This window comes from Diuraphis noxia, unplaced genomic scaffold, assembly GCF_037042655.1.
Source record: "Diuraphis noxia isolate RWA-SAM2 unplaced genomic scaffold, SU_Dnox_SAM2 contig0002, whole genome shotgun sequence".
Classification (NCBI taxonomy): domain Eukaryota; kingdom Metazoa; phylum Arthropoda; class Insecta; order Hemiptera; family Aphididae; genus Diuraphis; species Diuraphis noxia.
Genome location: NW_028301712.1, coordinates 17,556,847 through 17,577,564, shown reverse-complemented (window position 1 = coordinate 17,577,564; position 20,718 = coordinate 17,556,847). Strand labels below are relative to the sequence as shown.

The 20,718-nt window shown below is 33.6% G+C and overlaps 1 protein-coding gene across 1 annotated transcript in view; it reads right to left on the bottom strand.

Moving 5' to 3' along the window:
* foxo (forkhead box, sub-group O) overlaps positions 1–19,076 on the bottom strand; it is a 38,567-nt gene extending 19,491 nt beyond the window's left edge. Inside the window, exon 1 of the mRNA XM_015513244.2 lies at positions 18,098–19,076. Within this exon, the coding sequence (XP_015368730.1) occupies positions 18,098–18,520 (423 nt within the window). The 5' untranslated portion in view covers positions 18,521–19,076. The remainder of the gene's footprint in view (positions 1–18,097) is intronic.
* Positions 19,077–20,718: the final 1,642 nt, after the last annotated feature.

Below are 20,718 nucleotides of genomic sequence, written 5' to 3'. Positions count from 1 at the left end.
TTGCAGCGGTAGTGATGGTGGGGAGGAGTAGGAGATGTGTCCGTGTGAAAAAAATAATTAATAATCCTTTAATTCCACTAAACCGCAGTTGTTGACAAAATCTGTTAGTAAAACCACCGAGTTCTATCGATCAGAAATGTGTAACCGAGAAAGAATAAATAATACACACAGTACATTGGTTTACTTTGTTAACACTGTTTAGTAAATTTAGGCCAAACGCACAAAAAAAAGCAGTGAAAAAACTATCACGATCTTCGTTGCATACCACGAAACACCAGCATGAGTACTTAGTCTCGGAAGTGCGTATAAGGGCGCATACTAATTGGTCATGCCACTAAATTTATAAAGGCAATGTAATTATTTTGTGGCTCGTTGAAAATGTTTCGAAATTCTAAATTTTAAACGTGTAATGTATTGTATAGGTACAATTCAAAAACGTTCGTAACTCGCTACAACTTTAAAAACACATCCGAAAACAAACCATAGAATACATTTTATTGTTGTGGTAAATTCACTCTATAATATTTAAACTAACGAAGATATAAATGAGAACTGCTCGGCGTAAATTCGCCGTGTTACGCACTTGTAGTAAGACGGAGAAAGCACAGGAGTGGCGTCCACTTAACAGACAAGGCAAAAGCATAACAATACAAATATAGATAAAAAAAAATAAAATATTAGTGACGCGGATTCATCGTACACCATAATGCACAAATTATATCTCACTTCCCGAGAGGTCGGCAATCGAAAATACGGTGGAGACCGTATCCTCTTCGTATTTCCTTAGCTCCTCGCTCCTGCCAAAAGCCACGACGACCAGCAAGTGAACCGTGATATTTTTCGGCAGTCAGTCGGTGGACACGAATAGCTTAGTGTAGCTTTATACTACGAAAATAGCGCTCGGTAATCATTTATTGTTACACGGACGTTGATCGCACGCCATTCGTAACAGAACGGTTTATCACGCCTAGAGCGTTTTTTCGGAAATAGCCGCCAAAATACGCCGAAACTGGTTGCGACACAACTGCGCACAACGAAAAGCATACGATGATAAAAATCGAATTGATTTTCGTCGTTTTAATCAAACTTGATATTGTTATTACATATTCGCGACTACTTTTACACCGATCCATATATCATATATGTTATATACACATAATAATAATAATAACACGTACAACGCCGCCATAACGCCGCCGACGAACTAATAATAGGTCAACTTTGACGTCATCGAATATAAAACGGCAGGCGGGCAAAATTAAAAAAAAAAAAAAAATGATAATATTGGCGGCAGTTTAAGTGTTCAATATTTTATATCCAATTATAAATATCAAATACCGTTTATAATAATATTAAAATATCCCTTTAATCGTTTTGCAGTGTATTGGGTTTTATTTATTTATTAAAAATGTATTTTTTAAGCCTGAGCAATCACTAAAATTGGACTACACAGTACCATAGTCCTGACTTCCATATTCGTTTCAAATTCACCATTAAACCATAGAGTAGGAAAGGTAGTTCCATGATTTTTAAATTAATACTAATTACACGTTTAACTATTATTTGATTGAACCATTATTTCACCAACTGTATAGGCGTGATTTTTTACAGTTGAAAATATTTTTGATTCGCAGAGCAAGCAATGTTTAATGCATATAGAATGTATCAACTATTGATCGAGTTTAATGTAATCTACACAATTTTTTGAATTTGTAAATTAATAATTGAATAACGTTAATATGTATAATAATCATAATTTATGTTGTTAAATAACATATACAATTATATCAATTTATGTATTATGGAGTTGAATACATAATTGATAGGTAGTATAATAAACTTTGGTATGTCTATTAAACGTTGATAAGTGATAACCATGTATGATCGTATTATTCAATCTGGCAACATTGCTGAAACGTGAAATCATTTATTTTAAGTAACATTTTTTGTTTATTGATTGTTGTTGTTAATAATTATCGGATTCCTAAAATGAAAATGTAATATTATTATTGTTATAACTCTATGAAATTTAAAAAATCAATTGACGAATTATTTTCTTTTATTGAATGTGAGAAAAACGTAGAAAAACTAAACGATTAAAAAAAAAATCGTCAGAATTTCTTTGGTTTAATGTTCAGAGCAGTTCAATCCTTATAACAGCTAAGTGTAAACACAACTAGAATTAATGCATTAGATTTCTTCTGTATGTATAATGTGCATAATACACTGATGTCTGTGTAGTAGGTATAGAGATTATTTACGATTCAACATCGAATATCATATGGTCGTTGACATCTAGTTTTTAGCCAAACATCATATCGCTCCTGGGGTAAGTCGTAAGAAACGATACAAATCAACGGATTAGAATATTCTTGACCGTAGAATATCATACTATTTCTGAATTCATTGTATAAACTAAAACGTGTGCATTTGCGCACCTTTACGATATATTTACATAATATTATAACACAAGTAAAAACGAAATATTTTCGTTGTTAACTACGCACCAGCACAGCAGCGCACTTAGTCCTATCACAGATATAATATACGAAGGACACCTGATCATATTATTACATGCATTATCAGTGCGGTGGTTATTTGCATTATACATTATCACCTATCGGTATTAGAAACGGCTTATAAGTAGGTGCGCACGTTATCAATGTGAATAAAAAATATTCGAAATTGCGCAACGACCACAAACACTCGTATCTTCACAACAGCAAAATTATCTTGAGATAATGTTATTGTAATAATGTTTTTACAAAATATAAATGAAATATAAAATAATTTATCAGTGTCATAATATTACATATATGTGACACAGATAATTGAGACTGAACAATTTTATACAATGCTGAAGAGTGCGAACGCAAATAGGTGATCGAACGTTTTCCAACAATGGACAAATATAAATAAAACCATAAAGTGTATGATTTTAATACAGAATTTATTGATTTATCAACATACAGATTACAAAAACATATTAGCGCCGAAAACGAAACACAGCATAAGCAAACGAGCGTTTTATTTTTAAAAAAGAAATTCATTTTTTTGGAAACAAGTGATACACGGAAGCTGCAATGAAGGACTCAACTGTCCTGATCCAAATACTTAAAAGCCATATCAGTAACTGGTTCTACATTTTTATTGTTTACCCAAAGACACGGTTGAATTAAGTAGGTGATGAGTCAAGATTTTTGACTGACTTGTACAGACGTATATATCGACCTAACTATATAATTCTAGAGATTAATCTTCCAAAACGTTAAAATAATATTTGGAGTATTTGCTTTTTTTCCTCAAAACGGAATAGAACACATTGTAATACGTTGTAGAAACAATGAACGGTTTCAAAAACATTGTCACAGTCATGAAACATGTGTATTATACAGAATGACAAGTAAAGATTAACCAAAAACGATAATGTATGTTTATCAAAAAATTAAGACAAAACAAAATTGTCATTATTCGGTTTAAAATGTTTAAATGTTTGGTTGACTCTTTAAACTGGATACCCTGTATGGCCGCATAGGTATATGTATATAAATATATAAATATATAAATACAGTAGGTAATAAATAATTTGGCGCTTGCCTGTAAGAATTTAAATAAAAACCGAAATCACCATGCGCGCGGATCTCAGAACGACGAGCCTTGGACGTCCCACCGCTCGCTGTCCGGTCCGCCGCCTCCGTTCAAAGCTTATTGGGCTCGGGGCCGGAAGCCAAGACGCTGATGGTGCCAGAGGAATGTGGCGGCGACGGCGTGTGAAAGTGCGACGCAATTCGCTGGTCCGACCCTCGAGGTCATTCGCAGCTCCTCTTCCGACCCCGTAGCGTCTGAGAACCCCTGAAAACCGCCAAACCCATACCGGCCGGCCCGAAACAACGAGGGCGCCACAGTATAATACTCGTCCCGTTGACGCGACAACACCTGTTGCTCCTCCGGGCCGCCACCGAGAACCTAGACTACCACTACAACAATACACTTCAAAATAAACCTGTGTGGGTGTGCGTGTATGCGTTACGGGATTTACGCACCACTCGTCGACGGAACAGCGCTATTCCGCATGCGCAGAGCATGTGATGGGGAGGAGGCGGTTAAACAGAACGAACGAATTATACGGAGTTGTCACTATATATTTACGAGAAAAAAAACTGTCATTATAGGTATATAAGTAGAAAAAAAACCACCAGTTACCGTTTTCGCCGTCGCTCGTTATTCAAATACCTACCTAACTAATATACCAAATATAGGAAATGCGCTGAAGGTTAGGTACCTATATACACTATCTCTCCTTTGAATACCCATACAGTTTATAAACGACCGATTGTAATATCGGTAGGTACATACCTTTTTTCAACGCAGTTTAAGCAAAAAATACATCGTTAGGTGACAATATTATATTGGTATATCATACTATTATGATTGACAATTTACGTGTAAATCACCTCCCTAAAACGGCCGTTATTATTCTGCAATAACTTAATTACATTATTTTGTAAAGAAGTTTTACTGTATATTAGTAGCAATGAAGTAGTTTATTGGTTTTGAGTGACCTCGCATTAGTATTCCATCTATTTCTACGCACTAGCCAATAGGCTTAATTTTTTAGGATACACGAATCATTTCTGTAAATAACATCAACTGTAATACCCCCACCCTAAAAATATATTATATAAGATTCGCAGTACGGAAACTATTGAATTGAGCGTTGTAAAAATATTTAGGAAATACACACCGCATAAAGATGTTTGTCGAGTGAATATTGCAGATCAAAATAGTATGGTGCAAAATATAATATAAAAACACGTTAATTAGATATGGTATATATGTGTATATGACGTGTGTGTGCGTATCAATTCAAATATTAATATATTATACGCCGTTTGTATCTAGCCGGTCTCGAGACGACGCAGTCGGTCGTGCAATTTGGTCAAGGAGATGACAACTCAACAACCGCTTAATTACACCACTCCGCACTCGCATATCCACGTGGGCATTCTGGACGTCCGCCTATACTAAGTTTATTATAATAATACATATATTACATCGCTGAACAACTTCTTCCATCTCCAATAGTTCAGCACGTAAATTACTAATAATAACAGAAGACGTAGGCAATCGGAAATAAAATGAAATGACGTTACTATGTTAAGAGGTCACGACGATGGCAACAGGGCAACACGTCATATCTGATATCTCACCTCGGTGACCCGTCCGAGTACTTCCGAGATAATACTTGGACTACCTACAGAGTTCGCAATACGATTAAAATAATAAAATTATTGTATTATGTTACAATCATTTATATATATATTAATTTAAATAAGTGGACTTTTAAATATAATTAGCAAACAAATTTTATAGAAAAAACCCTTTGTGCCACATTACAAACGTACCAATATAGCCTGAATTTTTCGAATTAGAGTGCGAAGACTATTTTAAATCGCAACGAATGTTTGGTAAGAATTGTTCGATACGGATTTATCCGCATATGATAGGTATTAATTGAATACATTGATAAATGAATATGAAATGTATATTTTCCACCGATTATTCACAACAATTTTATTTGTTATATGGCCATGGCTATATTAATAAAATAGAGAGAAGTGTGCCGGAATAGGGAAGAGAGAAAGACTGATTTTTATCATTATACCTCTCATTCTGGCAGAGGTCTTATCATAAATTATGTACAGTAATTATATATATATTTGTGTTAAGATCTCTGTAACCTCAAAATATTTTCATGTTCTTTCCTGTATGATGAGCATAAATTATCCATTCTTTAATATTTAAGATCTAAGCGTGAATCTACCCCTATACCTAGTGTAGAAGTGCGTATAAATTGTTATAATTATTATAATTATCAAGCCTGCAAAGAATGGTTGTATTAAATCCAAATAAAATTCTAACTAGGTATCTAACCCGATATATATTATTATTATCAATGACCTGGACATAACTGTATATTATGTTTTATTGTAATTATTTATATTATAGGTATTATACGCACTATGTGCAGCAATAAAGCCTACAACGAAGAATCACAATACGTATGATTTTTTTTTCCGAAGGACGTAGATGACACATGTTTTGGAAATTTGATTTAAAAATATTTCAACACGATGGCGTCCTTGAGAAGCGGGAAAATGAAGTGCATAAATTATAAACGATTTTTAAACACGTATTTAAAACAGGTATTTAATGAACACAGAAATATTCAGTTACTACTACTATTATTAAATAGGTAGTACACTACAGTACGTCATCGTCAGTACTATTTTACTACCTACTAATAGTAAATAGTAACAAGTAACTATTATTATTACTACTTCAGCCACCTCTTATAAAACGCATGTAATATGATCTATTATTATGGATGCAAGTAGAATATATATGTATGGCATGTAGATGGAAATGATGGAATAAGATTCACGCCGTATGAGAACGTTTAAAAATTATTACACCATTGGCGAGTGCCTCCCTACATAATGGCGGCGAATAAATGATAACGAACCTCGTCAATGTTAATTCAGTGACGTTGGCGGTAATTAATTTTCGTTATTGAAAATTGTTGGCTTCGTCATACAACATAAAATGGGGGTAAAAATAATTAATTTTGGAAACCCACGACACAAAGTCATTAAAGAAACACTGTCGCTAGATAAACCCGCCTTTGCCACGCGCGAATACGAAGGAACTCGAATTTATTTTTAAGAGGACACTACACCCTGTTGTCTTCGTGTTTCAAAAGTAAAACATAGTAATAACTTTTTTGAGCGGGAAAGAACCGAGAAGGATACGGTCATAAATAAGAAACAAAATTTTCACCACATAATAAAAAGGAGAACTTTGGATGTTAAATATCGGTTTTATTTTTTCGATATCGCCACAACAAAAAAAGTTATTCAAGTTAAAAAAAAATATAAAAATAATGAATTTTTAAAAAATGAGAACTTTTTTCGTACAAATGATATCAAATATATTTCCCACAAATACAATATGTTCTCAACTATATTGTATATCATTTCGGAATTTAATGATCACTAAACCCCGAGTAATCCCGCGCTAAACAGTTTTTTTATGTTCTACATTTGTAGGAGAGAGGTTCAAAAGTATCTTAGACCGATCAGTCCAATTGCCTTTTTCAAAATGTATTGATAAAAATGTGTTGCTAAAAATTACACGCACATTGGTAACGTCACGTTCAAAGTTACTATATATAACTATATACTTTTTTTTATTGCCCTTCGCATAAGATTTTTTTTAAATATCGTGAAAAATTCGTTAAGTTATTATTGCATGTGAAAAAAGTTATATTTAAACGGAGTCCATAGCGTGAATAAATCGTTTAAAAAATCACACAGGCAGAAATGTTGTCACTAATCTCCCCGAATGTATAAAAATACAATATACAATATATTATATATATATATACCAAGGAAACTATTAATACATAACTCACACAAAAAAAAAAACGGAATAAGTCAATTAAAGTCGGCCTGTTGGATTGGGTATTAAAAATATTGGCTTGTACACAGGAATACGTACTATCTTCTCTAAATTATGACCGCCGACGGATAATAAGAACGTTCCACGGTCAATTAAATTATAATTTAATGATAATTATGTAAAAGCATAATGTGCTTTTGTGAACGTCACTATACACACTTTCAACAATATTGATGTTGCTGTATATTTGAGAAAAGAATAAAACAAGTACCAACACATTAATTATTATTCGGGATGTCTTCAATCTTCATTATAATATATTATGTATTACTGAATGCCTTAATACTAAAAACACGTTCAAACTTTTCGTACAGCAAACATTATATTAGTATATGAAATATTGAAATGATACAATTTTTGGAGCGACAGCAGTTTAAATCTTAATAATAAGCAATTGTCTACAAAATAAAATACGTATAGAACTAATGAAGGAAATGATAAACAAAATTATAGCTAATATAATTGTTAAACAAATCCATGTAGAATTGTAGAAGCATAAAAGTACAAAAAAAATGATTTCGGTAAAAAAACATACTACCATTGAACCCTGTTTCAAGTAATAACTAACTGGTAATTTATAATAAATCATTTACACATAATATGCATATTTATACACAATTGTCGTTTTTATGCGCAACAACTCTTTAATTTATGATTTTAACATTTTGAGAAGTTCATACACACAATGAATGCAATACAGCATACGAAAGCATCAAAAACAGTTTCTTGTCGAATCTTTTTATAATAATATTATGTATACTATCTGTTATCAACCATAATATTAATTTATAATAATAAGTCCGCGTGAAATGCAATAACGTTCGTGCTGTAATAATGTTACTTTACCAAATGAAAAGAATGAGCCTATACCTTCTAAGGAAAAAAAAAAAAAATTATTTGTCTCGCCTGTGTAGTAAAAATAGTTGAATATATACATGTATATATTTTATTGTTTGAATGAGTCATAAGTAGTAGCTGATGCCGAGGCTTAATTCAAATAAAAAAAAAAAGTTGTAGCTGATAACATTTATTTTGTTTAAAGGTAAGTACCTAACTTATATATATTAAAACCATATAGTACAACAATGCGCAATTAATATTTATTTTTTTTACATTTTAAATTTTCGAAATTTAGGTCACATTTAAATAAATATTTATCATACGAGTTATACATATTACACATTACAGAGAAAAAATGTATATTATGCGACCGAATTCGTAAACCAAAGAACAAAATGCGATTTCATATGCTTTGAAGTATATGTAACATAAGTAATATTGCTAAAGTAGTTGAATTCAGAATTATTCCCAAACGATTTTGCTTTACTAAAAATCAAACAAAGGTGAACGCATTTCGCAACCTTTGAGATTTTACTGACATCATACTACGGATGGGAATACTCCATATACGTAACACTAAAGCCAAATCTTAGAAGTTTTTAAGATCCATAGTGAGTAAAATAATGTTGTTTATACACCTACGTCATGATAATATAAAAAATCTACACAAAAATAATAGTATTGAACTTTGACGTGTAATTTTCGAAAATTAAAAAAAAAAATTAAATTAAATTATAGATTTATCAACATCGTAATAATATCATAACACTGATATAATACAGAAAAAAATAATAATAACTAAAATAGTTATTGGTGTAAAATGAGTCCAGTAAAACCCTTAATTACCTATAGATATTTAAGGACAAAATATGTGTTAAATGTTTGACACGTATTAAAAACGATTTTAAGTTCATAAGATAACCATAATTAAGTAATAATTAAATTATTATTATCAGAGAAAAAACAATTAGTCGTGTTAATTAAATTCATGTTAAAAAAAGATGAAAGACAATATTATATTCGATATAACGTCATAATATAGGAATAATAAATAACAAGGAATAATATTAAGGTTTTTGACGATATTTTCAATAATTTATAAATTGATATTCAACACACAATTAATGTCATATTTTTACTTCAATACGGTACACGTTTCCAATTATAACGCCAATAGTAAAAAAAAAACCTGATGAAGGCTATATAAAATATAATAATTCTATTCGACGAACATAATATTATAACATCATAATATTACGCGTACATAATATTATATACATTATACGTATACATTTACTAGGATTATTAAAGCCCTGTTCGTTTAGGCGTGTCGGAGAATCATGATAGTACGACTGAGAGAATAGTACGATCCTCCATACAATATTGAATATAATATACTATCATGTATGAAAAATATATAATTTAAACGCTACACAATTGATGATCGTCGCAACCTTGAAATTTTAGAATTTATTATAAATATAGTCAGTTTGCACACACGTTTGCGGCGTCTCAGTATTATTAGTTATAGTTGTCTCGTATAAGCCCAAATTGTGAAATAAGAATGTAACAAATGGTCTAAAACATCAGTAAGTTGCATTCATGATCAATAATTAAGGTCAACATCGATAACGTTTAATAATTGCTTACAAATATGAAATAAGTAGTATAAAGAACATACAAGGAACTGAGTACTGTCATGTTTAATTTAATATAAATATATCGTTTGCAATAAAAAACCCAACTCGGACGACACATAAATACATCAATTGGGTGTTTTTATTAAGTTTTAATTTTTATTATTACCCAAGTTCTAAAATCAAACCAAAATTAAGTCTACCAATAAAAAATAACAACTTGTACAATTTAAAAAAACTATTAATTTTTCAATTTATTAATAATGTAGGTACATTTAATAGTACATGATATATGAAAATACATTTTTCAAAAATCAACATTTTATTTATTTAATACTATTAAAAAAGTTTATATTATTATCTATAGACAATGGTTGAAAATTAAAAACGTGAGATTTAAAAAATATGTATACCATTACGTATTTTTATAAATGCACGTTTATGTAAAATACATATTAGATTGTAGTAGAAAAGTACTCGGAAAGTTTAATAAGATATATATACTACTACATCATCCCCCACCACCGTGTTTGGCATATCACCATCACGAGGTTTTCGATATTTTGGAGTTAAACGATATACCTATAATTAATTTATTACGGCAAACATATTAAGCCGATATTCAATCATTATTTCTATTGAATTTGATAGTTATCCGATGGCTAAATAACCCATTGTTTAAGTTCAAAGAAACAAGTGTGCCTCGCCTGTTTCTTCTAATTAAATCCTGAATACAAAGATCTTTGAACCAGAGGGTTTTCGCGAAGTATCGAGTACATTTCACAGGGTTCTTTCAGTGTGGGCCGTGGCCTACATGGCGCGCGTAGACGGCGATCCCTTATCGATTCCTATGCGAATGGCGCCAAGACCGGTAGTTATTTTTCCACCACTCACGCCCCCGCACACTACAACAGAATACGCACAACCGCCCAGAATTGGGATGATATAGCTTTATAATACAGTGTTTTAGGGTGCTGTGACGGGGAAATTCTATGAATCAAAAGGACGGGTGGACGGTGTACCGAGTGGAGCCAGAGTGGTTGTGTTACATAATATATCATTTTATATTGCATAACCGTCGACCGAATTTCGAGCTTAGAAGAATTATATTTTTTATCATTTTTTTTTCGAGCCAGATAAAAAATATAAATATTATTATATGTAATAATAAGTATAAAACATTTTTGAGTTGTAATGCAGGTATATTCATGCCGTCGTAGCGAATACAATTTACGTGGCATCATCGGAAACTCGATAAATTTCGCTCGATTGGTTCGAGAGATCGGCAAGCTACGCTTTGGAGAGGACATGGAATATAATACACGTGGCTTATATTCACTTCGGTTGATAAGTGACAGAAAACCGAAGACTGTTGTAAAGCTTCAGATCTCTCTTCTTGGACGACTAGAAATATTTTATGGGTTAAGGCAAGTCTAGTTTCTACAGACCATATTTAGCGCTTCTAATGGACCCACGTGTTAATTTTGATACTTGAGAAAAAGACAGACCGAATAGATAAGAGGGAGGAGTAGAAAAAGAGATAGAGAGAAATAGTTTCATTCTACGATTTATGAATATGAACATGAATCACTCATAAAAGCCCGCGAAACGCACGAGAGCACACGTGCCAATTTTGACCAACCTATTCCAACTACTATATACTATAATACTACTATAGTTCGATTCAATATAAGCAATGATTACGTAATATGCAACCATCATCAAGAATTTTACTACATTGTTGTAGTTTTTATCATTTGTACGCAGAGATTTAAAAATCTTTGGAACTGCTCATTTAAAAGAATGAACTGTGTACGTGGAGTACAAAAATTTCACAGAACTAGAGTATTTCAAAACATTGTCAGTTTGCCAAAAACCATATTATTTTAATTTAAGATTTCTAAAATGATAAAAAACCTTATCTTAATTTATTAATTTCAATATCTGAAGAGCAATTTTATTATAATTTGTAAAGATTTAAGACAACGATCGGTAACTGGCGGATTGCGGTTCTAATCTTGGAAAACTGAACCGTTAACAATTCGTATAACTTTATCATCTTCATATTTCAAAAACAAAATTATAAAGATTTTTTTTTCTGGACCTAGGTTAATTTATAATTTTAGTCTTCTTACACCAATAGAACTTATTCGCTACTCCTGATTATGAATTCAAAAGTATGAGCGTACGGATATGAATGGTTAACGTCACATTAATCTTAAATGTACTTATAAATGTATCACAAGAAATATAATGAGTAAGTATATTTGTTGTTTTACATAAATACAGGTATTCGATAAAGACGCAGGGTAATATTTTAAGAGTGAACACTCATTATTTAATTAAATAATATACAGATAACCGAGATTTTCTTTTTGAACATTTTTATATCGTTAATATTATTTTTTAATGGCAACTGATAGTTTTAAATTTATAATTTTAAGTAAAAAAAAATATATAAATATAAATATTTAAACAAAAAGTAAAATCGTTTATGTGTATTTATTAATACGAAATATGTATTTAAGTAGGTACTTACTATGTTAATTTGTAATTAAAAAGTGTAATCGTTTAAAACGTTAATGGTAAAATAGAAAGTATTATACAATTTTAGCTTTGGTGTAAATTAGATTTAAATTTCAAAATTTGTAACATAATTTTAATACTTTAGTTATGTAACTGTATAATCAACAGTAAATATGTCAATAGTATTCATAATTAATATAAAATATAGATACAACATACTAATGCAACGATATTACGATCATATTGTACCTACCTAATTATGTTTGATGCATTAAAAAGTTTACATTTTAAATTTATAATACATAAATATTTAATATTTTAATGTTGATTTATATTAGCCATATTGCAAATATTGTAAACATTAATATCATAAATAATTTAAGTCATAATTAATCATGTTAAATGTATTTTTAATAAAGGTTGATTCGCATTTATTTTATTTTCCTGATTGAATGAAAAAAAAACATAGGCATATTAACAAGTAATGCGCAGTGGGTTAAAACTGGTTTCAAGGTGTCTCCATTTCGCGTACAGGGGAGGGATACGTTCATTGTTATTTTTTTTTTGCCCAATAGTAACCCTGTGGGGGAGGGGGTATGGCCCATCTTGATTTTTGACCAATAAAAAAAATAAAGCCGAATAATATTACATAACATATCCCTCAATCCTCTTATATTCTTAACTCTTGAATACCTACATATTATAAATTATAATATTTCAAACTATTAGTATACTACCTTTAACATGATATTGTAATTTTATAATTGAATATTATGCCATGATTCGGAATCATATTTAACTTTTTGAAATAATTAATACTAATTGTTATATGTATGCACATAAATATAGTATACAATAGGTAGAAAGTACTTATGCACACGAATAAATTAATAAAAACAAATAAATATTTTGTATTAATTGTTATTATATACCATATTATATGTTATGCAATATATTAAAGAACTATAGAGGTAATTTTTTGCACACGTTCGGAGCACGTGCCCGTATCCTATAAGTGCAACTATAAGAGACAAACATAATTTTGATGTTTGTCAGAATACAGGCAACGTTCCAAGATGCTACCTATCGAATCTCGTACCTTAAGCATTTCAGTTACTTTTCACAAAGATTCATAATATATAGGTATTAATTCCGCCTTATTAATTATTAACTGATGACAACACACAATAACAGTTGACAATTGATACTAATATTATGTTATAATAGTTCCTTACTTAAAAATTTTCCTATATTAATAAGAAACGTCCTCAACACAGCGTTACGCGTTAGTTTACAAAAGGTTCCAACCCCAGTAATATAAAACTATAATATTTATAGATACAATTTTAATTTCTAATTTTCTGAGTATAGGTCGCGGTAACGCATCAAACCGTAAATTCTTGAAGGAGAATACTGTCTACAAAAGTGACGATGTGCATCGCACCTTGACGCTTCTTCGTCGGGAAAATAGCAGTACAATAAATAAGGTTGATCAAGTCTTGTTTAGCCATTACACTGATATTATAAATTATAATATGCACTCGCGAACGACAACGCGACTGTGGTTTCTTTTTATCATACACATTAATTTCAAAATGGTAGTAACACATTAGAACTACCTTGCTTAAACATTCAGATAGCATATGCCTATTAATTATATTATTTTTAATAACCCAACTTAACTTCCTACTAACTACTAGTGGATATTTGGACCGCGTATTTTCTAGACTGCAAAGTTATTACTTATTATAATATTATTACTGTGATTAGTGGCCGACAACGGTATGGAATTAATTTCATGAAGCGAAAGACTAAAGTGCCGAAAACAAGTGACACCGTAGAATTTATATAACGGTGCATACATAATAGTACCTAATATTAGTATACTTAATAGAGTACCACCGACAGAGATTAGGGGTTGCGTGGGCGTTTTTTTTTTTATTAATAACTATGGTAAAATAAAACATTTTTGTGTTTAACCGTCTAAAAATTATACTATTTGACAACCAACGATAGGATTACCTATAGGTACTAATAATAATATAAATAAAAATTCCCTGTAAATCAAACATACAAACTAGAAGCGTCCACGTTTACCTGGTTAATATCGCACACTTACCGCTACTAATTTTTAAATAAGAAAACTGGCAGTTATTAATTATTGAAAAGAAAACACCTAAGCATGTAACGGAGTGGGGAAAGTTGGCTTTGAACATGTTTATTTATAGAACCAGAGTGTTTCTAAGATTAACGTCATTTAAAACCGGATTCTTTAACCGTCACAGACATGCAAGATGTACCTAACCTATACAGTATACACGATTATCATTCATAAGTCATATGGCGTTCAACGAGTTCACTCATTTAATCGGTATATTTTCTAGATCAATTCAATCGGCAATTTCAGTGGTTAATTTCAACGATCATGAATCCAATATTAATTTATCACTGACGCTGACGACTGATAACGTATATAGCACGGGATGAACAGCTGAAACGGGTCGCGCGCTATACCAGAGGGCACACGCCAAAACAATAATATAATATAATTAGGTATTAGAAATTCGACATTATGTGATAATTTAATACGATTTTATACATTTTGTTGACAGTTACGAAATTGTTTTCACATACCCAAAGCATTTATCTGTCGAAACAATACAGACGTTCATAGCAGACTATTGCATCTATAGCATTTAATACGTCTCGTCAAATAAATAAAAACCTATTTGGTATAATATTATACTCTAAGAAATAGTGTCAAGTCCGTATGTATGATTATAGTTGATAAGGAACATAATATAACTACATAGGATAAGGTCTATACTAAAAATATATAACTTGTGTAAGATGGTTAAAAATAATTTATTTATTATATATTAATATTATACCCAATTATTAATATTATAATGATAAAAATAAATCAAAAGATCGAACTTCAAATGAAAGATACTCAAGGTTTAGGTACACGTTTAATTGACTAGTTGAGTATGAACATTTAAGTGTTAAAATTACTAAGGACTTAATTGCCTCACAACAAAATAAAGAGAGAGAGATATGATTTAAATATAATAATTAGTGTTAAATTGTAATAAATATTAGATTTAATGAATTTGAAAAATGTTTAAAATAAGATGGAATTTAAGTAAATTCATAAGCATATCGAAATTAAAACGACTGTGTACCCACGCTTAAATAGGTTTCAATGCACTAATATAGTTTCTATCGAGGTTTCTATGTATCCTTCTCTGTGACGACTTCTTACTTTTGAGTAATACAAATTTGCATGAGTACTTGAAAAATAATTTAAATAGCACAAGTTATCTTAATTCATATCATATTATCAGTTCAAAGCTAGAAAGCAAATATCGCAAATAAATATTATAATGTGCGAGTATATTATCAATGTGATTACAGTTTATTTGACTAATATTGTTTGGTCTACAATAAAATCAAACTAATACTAAGTCATTCAAAACAATCTGAACTGTTATTTTACGTGTCGATTTTTCTCAATTTTAATATAGGTACCCAATTTGTAAAATATAAAATAACAATCCCTGACCTTGAATAATTATGTAAAAGAATAAATTGAAATTATTTCCTAGAGCGAATTTAAATTCACTCGCCTATTGGGTGTGCCGACGGTTTCAAGTCGTCTTCAACATTCATTTCTGCTTATGGCTCGTGAGCACAAAGAGATAAGATATCAGTCCGGGTGGGTTTTATCGCTTTACGAGTGCTTTAAGCATAATATTTAAAGTGCACTATATAAATCCTCAAAACCGATCACTGAATGTAAATAATGTTTAAGTACAAAAAATAAAAAATAAAGAACGATCGATTAAACATTACAATAGTTGATAACTATATTCTTAATCAATTGTATTGTGTTTTTAACGTATTACAGAGTGGACATAAAATATTATATGTTATTTTTTTAATTTTAATTTTTTTTTTAATACCTTCTTGTCATCCGTGTTATCAAGATAATTAATAGTTCAGTACTATCAATAATATTATTGGCGTAATAATAAAATAATATTATTGTATTCCTCGTGTAACGCTAAAAACGAATGAGGGACACAACAACGTTTGGAGTGGGGTTTGACGTGTGCTTGGTAACACCTCCACCGACACCAACACCATCACGAAACGGAAATACGACGAGATGCTCGCGGAAACTCGGACGTGTGCGCGTAGTAATAATAATAATAATATTGTTATTTTGCGCAGCAGTCAAGTGAAAAAAAGACGTACGAAAAACTCGTACTCATTATCATAATCATCACGACTATGTACGTAATAAAGTATTTGCGGAAAATAATAATAATAACGTAGACGACGACGGATTATTGAGACGGGGCAATGGGAGGAAAAATAAAATCCAATCGCATACTTATCCGAGATGACCCTTTCACCTGTGAAACACCACGGTCCGCGTTATCGGATAATATTCCGACACGATTATCTCGACAGCCGCGCAGGTGGGTGTTACCGCGTTCCGTGTATAATTCTATAGTACTATTAATTAGCAACGATCGTTTTCTCGTGTGTTATTTAAGGTTCCTACACATCACGCGCGCGCACGTACCTATCACTGGTCACCTCTTATCAGTTGTTGGTGTGAGACTGCTCGTGCGTGTACGTTGGATATTGCGAGCGAGCGTGTTGTCCACGTACTCTTTGCACCGGAGAGATGTTACCGTCTCTCCGACGGCCACACCAACGCCGCCTCACCCACCCACACTGCGTCACAAAAACCGCGGGCGCAGTCATCAAATCCAACCGAGAACTGACTCTCCCGCCGACCGCGAGTTCCACGCACGTCGTCATCGGGCCAGCGGCTGCGTCTCGAATTTCTTCCGCCATCCGCCGTTGGCCACCACACCACGTGCGCCGCCGACGCTTTCGGTGCATAAATTAACGTCGATTACGCGCGCGCCAAAAACGCAGTTCGTCGGCGGTTGACCTCTACCGCGGTACGCACGGTGCGGTGGAGGTCACAATAAAATTATCCGCGTGCGCCGCACTACACTATAGAATACCTAATATTTTAAAATAATAACAATAATAATACCTAATAATATAATGCGTTCAGTGAATTCCGTCCGATCCGATTTCAGTAGCTACCCGACGCCAGACGGGCTCACGTGTACGCGGTGGAGCACAGGTGTGCGGGGGTATACGGTTCGCGGCGACGGCGCTCCCCCCCTTCCCGGCAAACCACTGCATAGTGGTCATACCCCCAACGATCTTCCGTCCCGATAAGCGCAGGACACTGACCCAAAGTCCATTATTCTCAGAATTATTAATAAGTATTGTCACTAAACGTTCGGATTTTTTAAAAACGAATATATTTAAGATTTTCGACACGGTGGGGGATGAGAACGAGGGGTCATAACGAAAAACCGAGACGTTCAGTAGGGACTTGGTAAATTACGCATCATTTACGCAGACTGGTCTGGTTTGGTGAAACTAGAGGGGAAAAACGAGCCGTGGTAGATGTTTTTAGTATTGTAGTATGGATACCATTAACTACTTTATGCTACGGATATAGGGATCAGTCTTACCTTCCATCCGGCCGAACTGTTGCTGTCGCCCTTGTCCTTGAAATACGGTACGTTCTGCACCATCCACTCGTAGATCTGGGATAGAGTGAGTCGCTGTTCCGGCACCGAGCTGATGGCTTGAGTGATGAGATCCGCGTACGACTGGTTACCCCAGGCGTTTCGCCGGCTGGACGTCTTCTTGACCGGCCCGGCGACCATGCCGGCGCCTTGTTGCTGTTGCGGCGGGTGCAGCCCGGACCCCGGCGACGGCACTCCGCCAACGGTGCCGGCAGTGCCACCGTTTCCACCCACGTCGGTGACAATGTCCAACAACTGCGGGGGACTGCCCTCGGGCATCTGGGGCCCGCCGTCTTCGGCGTCCGGTCTGGGCAAGGGCCAAGTGTTGGACCTGGCCCTCTGCTGCGGCTCTAAACCGTAATCCATGGCCCTCGAGTCGAACGTCTTTCCTCTTTAAAAACGACGGACGGAATACGTTGACTTGTATTTAGAAAAAAAATAAAAACTCACACGTGAAACCGGTTAACGTATTATAACCCGAGTCTGGAGCGTAAACACGGAGAAAAAAAACGAATAGTTGCGATGAAAAAGAGAAAAATTTATTTTCAGAATACAAAAAAATCGTTTCAATTGTTCAAACACGGAGAAGTTACAATGACATCGTACATATATAATGCGTGGTGTATGTATTTAAAATATGTTGAACTGCATACATGTACACATTATAATAACAATATTAAATCGCGGATGTAAAACCACACACACCAGACAGAAACACGCTACGAAACGCGGACGTCACGAGTGCACACTAATTGCGCCGCAACTGAGTACTGACGATATGTGTCGGCGACGTAACGAGAACGCGCGCGGGGGAAAAGTCACGAGGACGACACTACGACGCAGCAGTCGGTGGCGGCGACGACGTACGCTCTGACTCTGAGTGTGTGTACCGCGCAGTGGGCCGGTGGAGTGTGGAGTACAACTGTGGACGACCTCGACGAGGTGGCAGCCGGACCCACCGACGATCGGCACAGTGCTGCCAGTACGCCGACGTCGAACGACCGTCGCAGCCGCGAAAAACCATGACCTTCCGCGCGAACCGTGTAGGCTGACCATAATATTATGGTATTATGGTCGCGGCGAATACGACGGCGACGGCGGCCACGACGATTATGTGTTATGTTTATATGATTATTATTATTATTATAGATGCGTGTCTACAATATATTAATGCACCGATATTACTGTGTTTACTGTTCGGCTCTCGGGGTACGGACGGGGGTGTCAAGGACAGTGTTATTATTATTATTATTTGAGATTGACCCGATAGCCCGACCAGTGTTGTATATTTATGAATACGGATTTCAATACAACGTGTCTTGTAATTATTATTATACCCACTCTGTATTTAATAATAAATTGTATTTCGATGTAATACGATTGAATGTGCGGGCGAAGGTGGCGGCGGACGCGCTTTGAATCCCGTCGACTATTTTAAGATGTCGTGTGTGTGTGTGTGTGTGTGTGTGTGCGCGCGCAGCGCGCTCGTGCATATAATAAATAATATTGTAATTATTTCGAAAATTCGCGGAATAACCCAGACTGCCGGTCTATTTTGTGGGTGGGCCGGAAGAAGGGGGAAATTTAAATACGACTTAACATTAAACGCAACGCAAATAAGACATAAAAGAAAAGTATCTTACTATCTTACATTCTTACGAAATGCTCACATTTCGGACGCGTTGATCGAGTTGATTCGTATTTCTTGAATTTATTCGTTTCGCCCCGTTCACCTACGTACCGTATAGTGATGAAGTTCTATCGCTGCAGAGCAGCTGGACGAGTAGGCCTATTTCACGCTATCCGTTCTAATTAACGAATCGGATAAATAAAACGGATATCAATGAAATGTATCATTATTTAAGGGCCGTTTCACAGCAACTGCGAGTGATTCAATTTTCATTAATGAAGTGTGTACGCGATGATGAGAGCACGCGTACGATGATGGTGCGTAGGTATATATAATAATGGCTCCAAACCGTCGGCGCGTACAAACTCGAGTGGTTGACTTAAATCGAAAAACGTGCGTGTGAAACTCACGTGTCCTCATGACGTATGCTCGTGGGCACAGTGGCGTAATGACGGGGGTGCACGACGGTGTACTTGCACCCACTGGTATCATGTTGCGGGTGCGATGATATGCTTTTGCACCTGCAGAAGTGCAGATGCTGAACTTTAAACCTATTAAAAATTTTAATTAAAAATACAATATCAACTATATTTCATTGATTTGTAAAATTTTTTTTTTAAACTTGTTTAAAAATGTTGCTATCACTTTAAATAATTTCATATAAATATTATATTTTTATACGTATAATGTATCATAGTACAGATACAGCACATATAGTATTAAAAATATAAGTACCTACAGATTTTTATATTTGTTTATGTTATATTGTTATCAAATATAAAGAGATATCTATAGTACACGTGAGCAACGCAATTAGCTTTAAATATAAGTAATATAACTTAATTTGTCATTATGATTATTGGACCGATAAAAATTTTGCACCTTTTGAAATTTAATGGAATACGCCAATGCGTGGCAATATGGTGGATATACG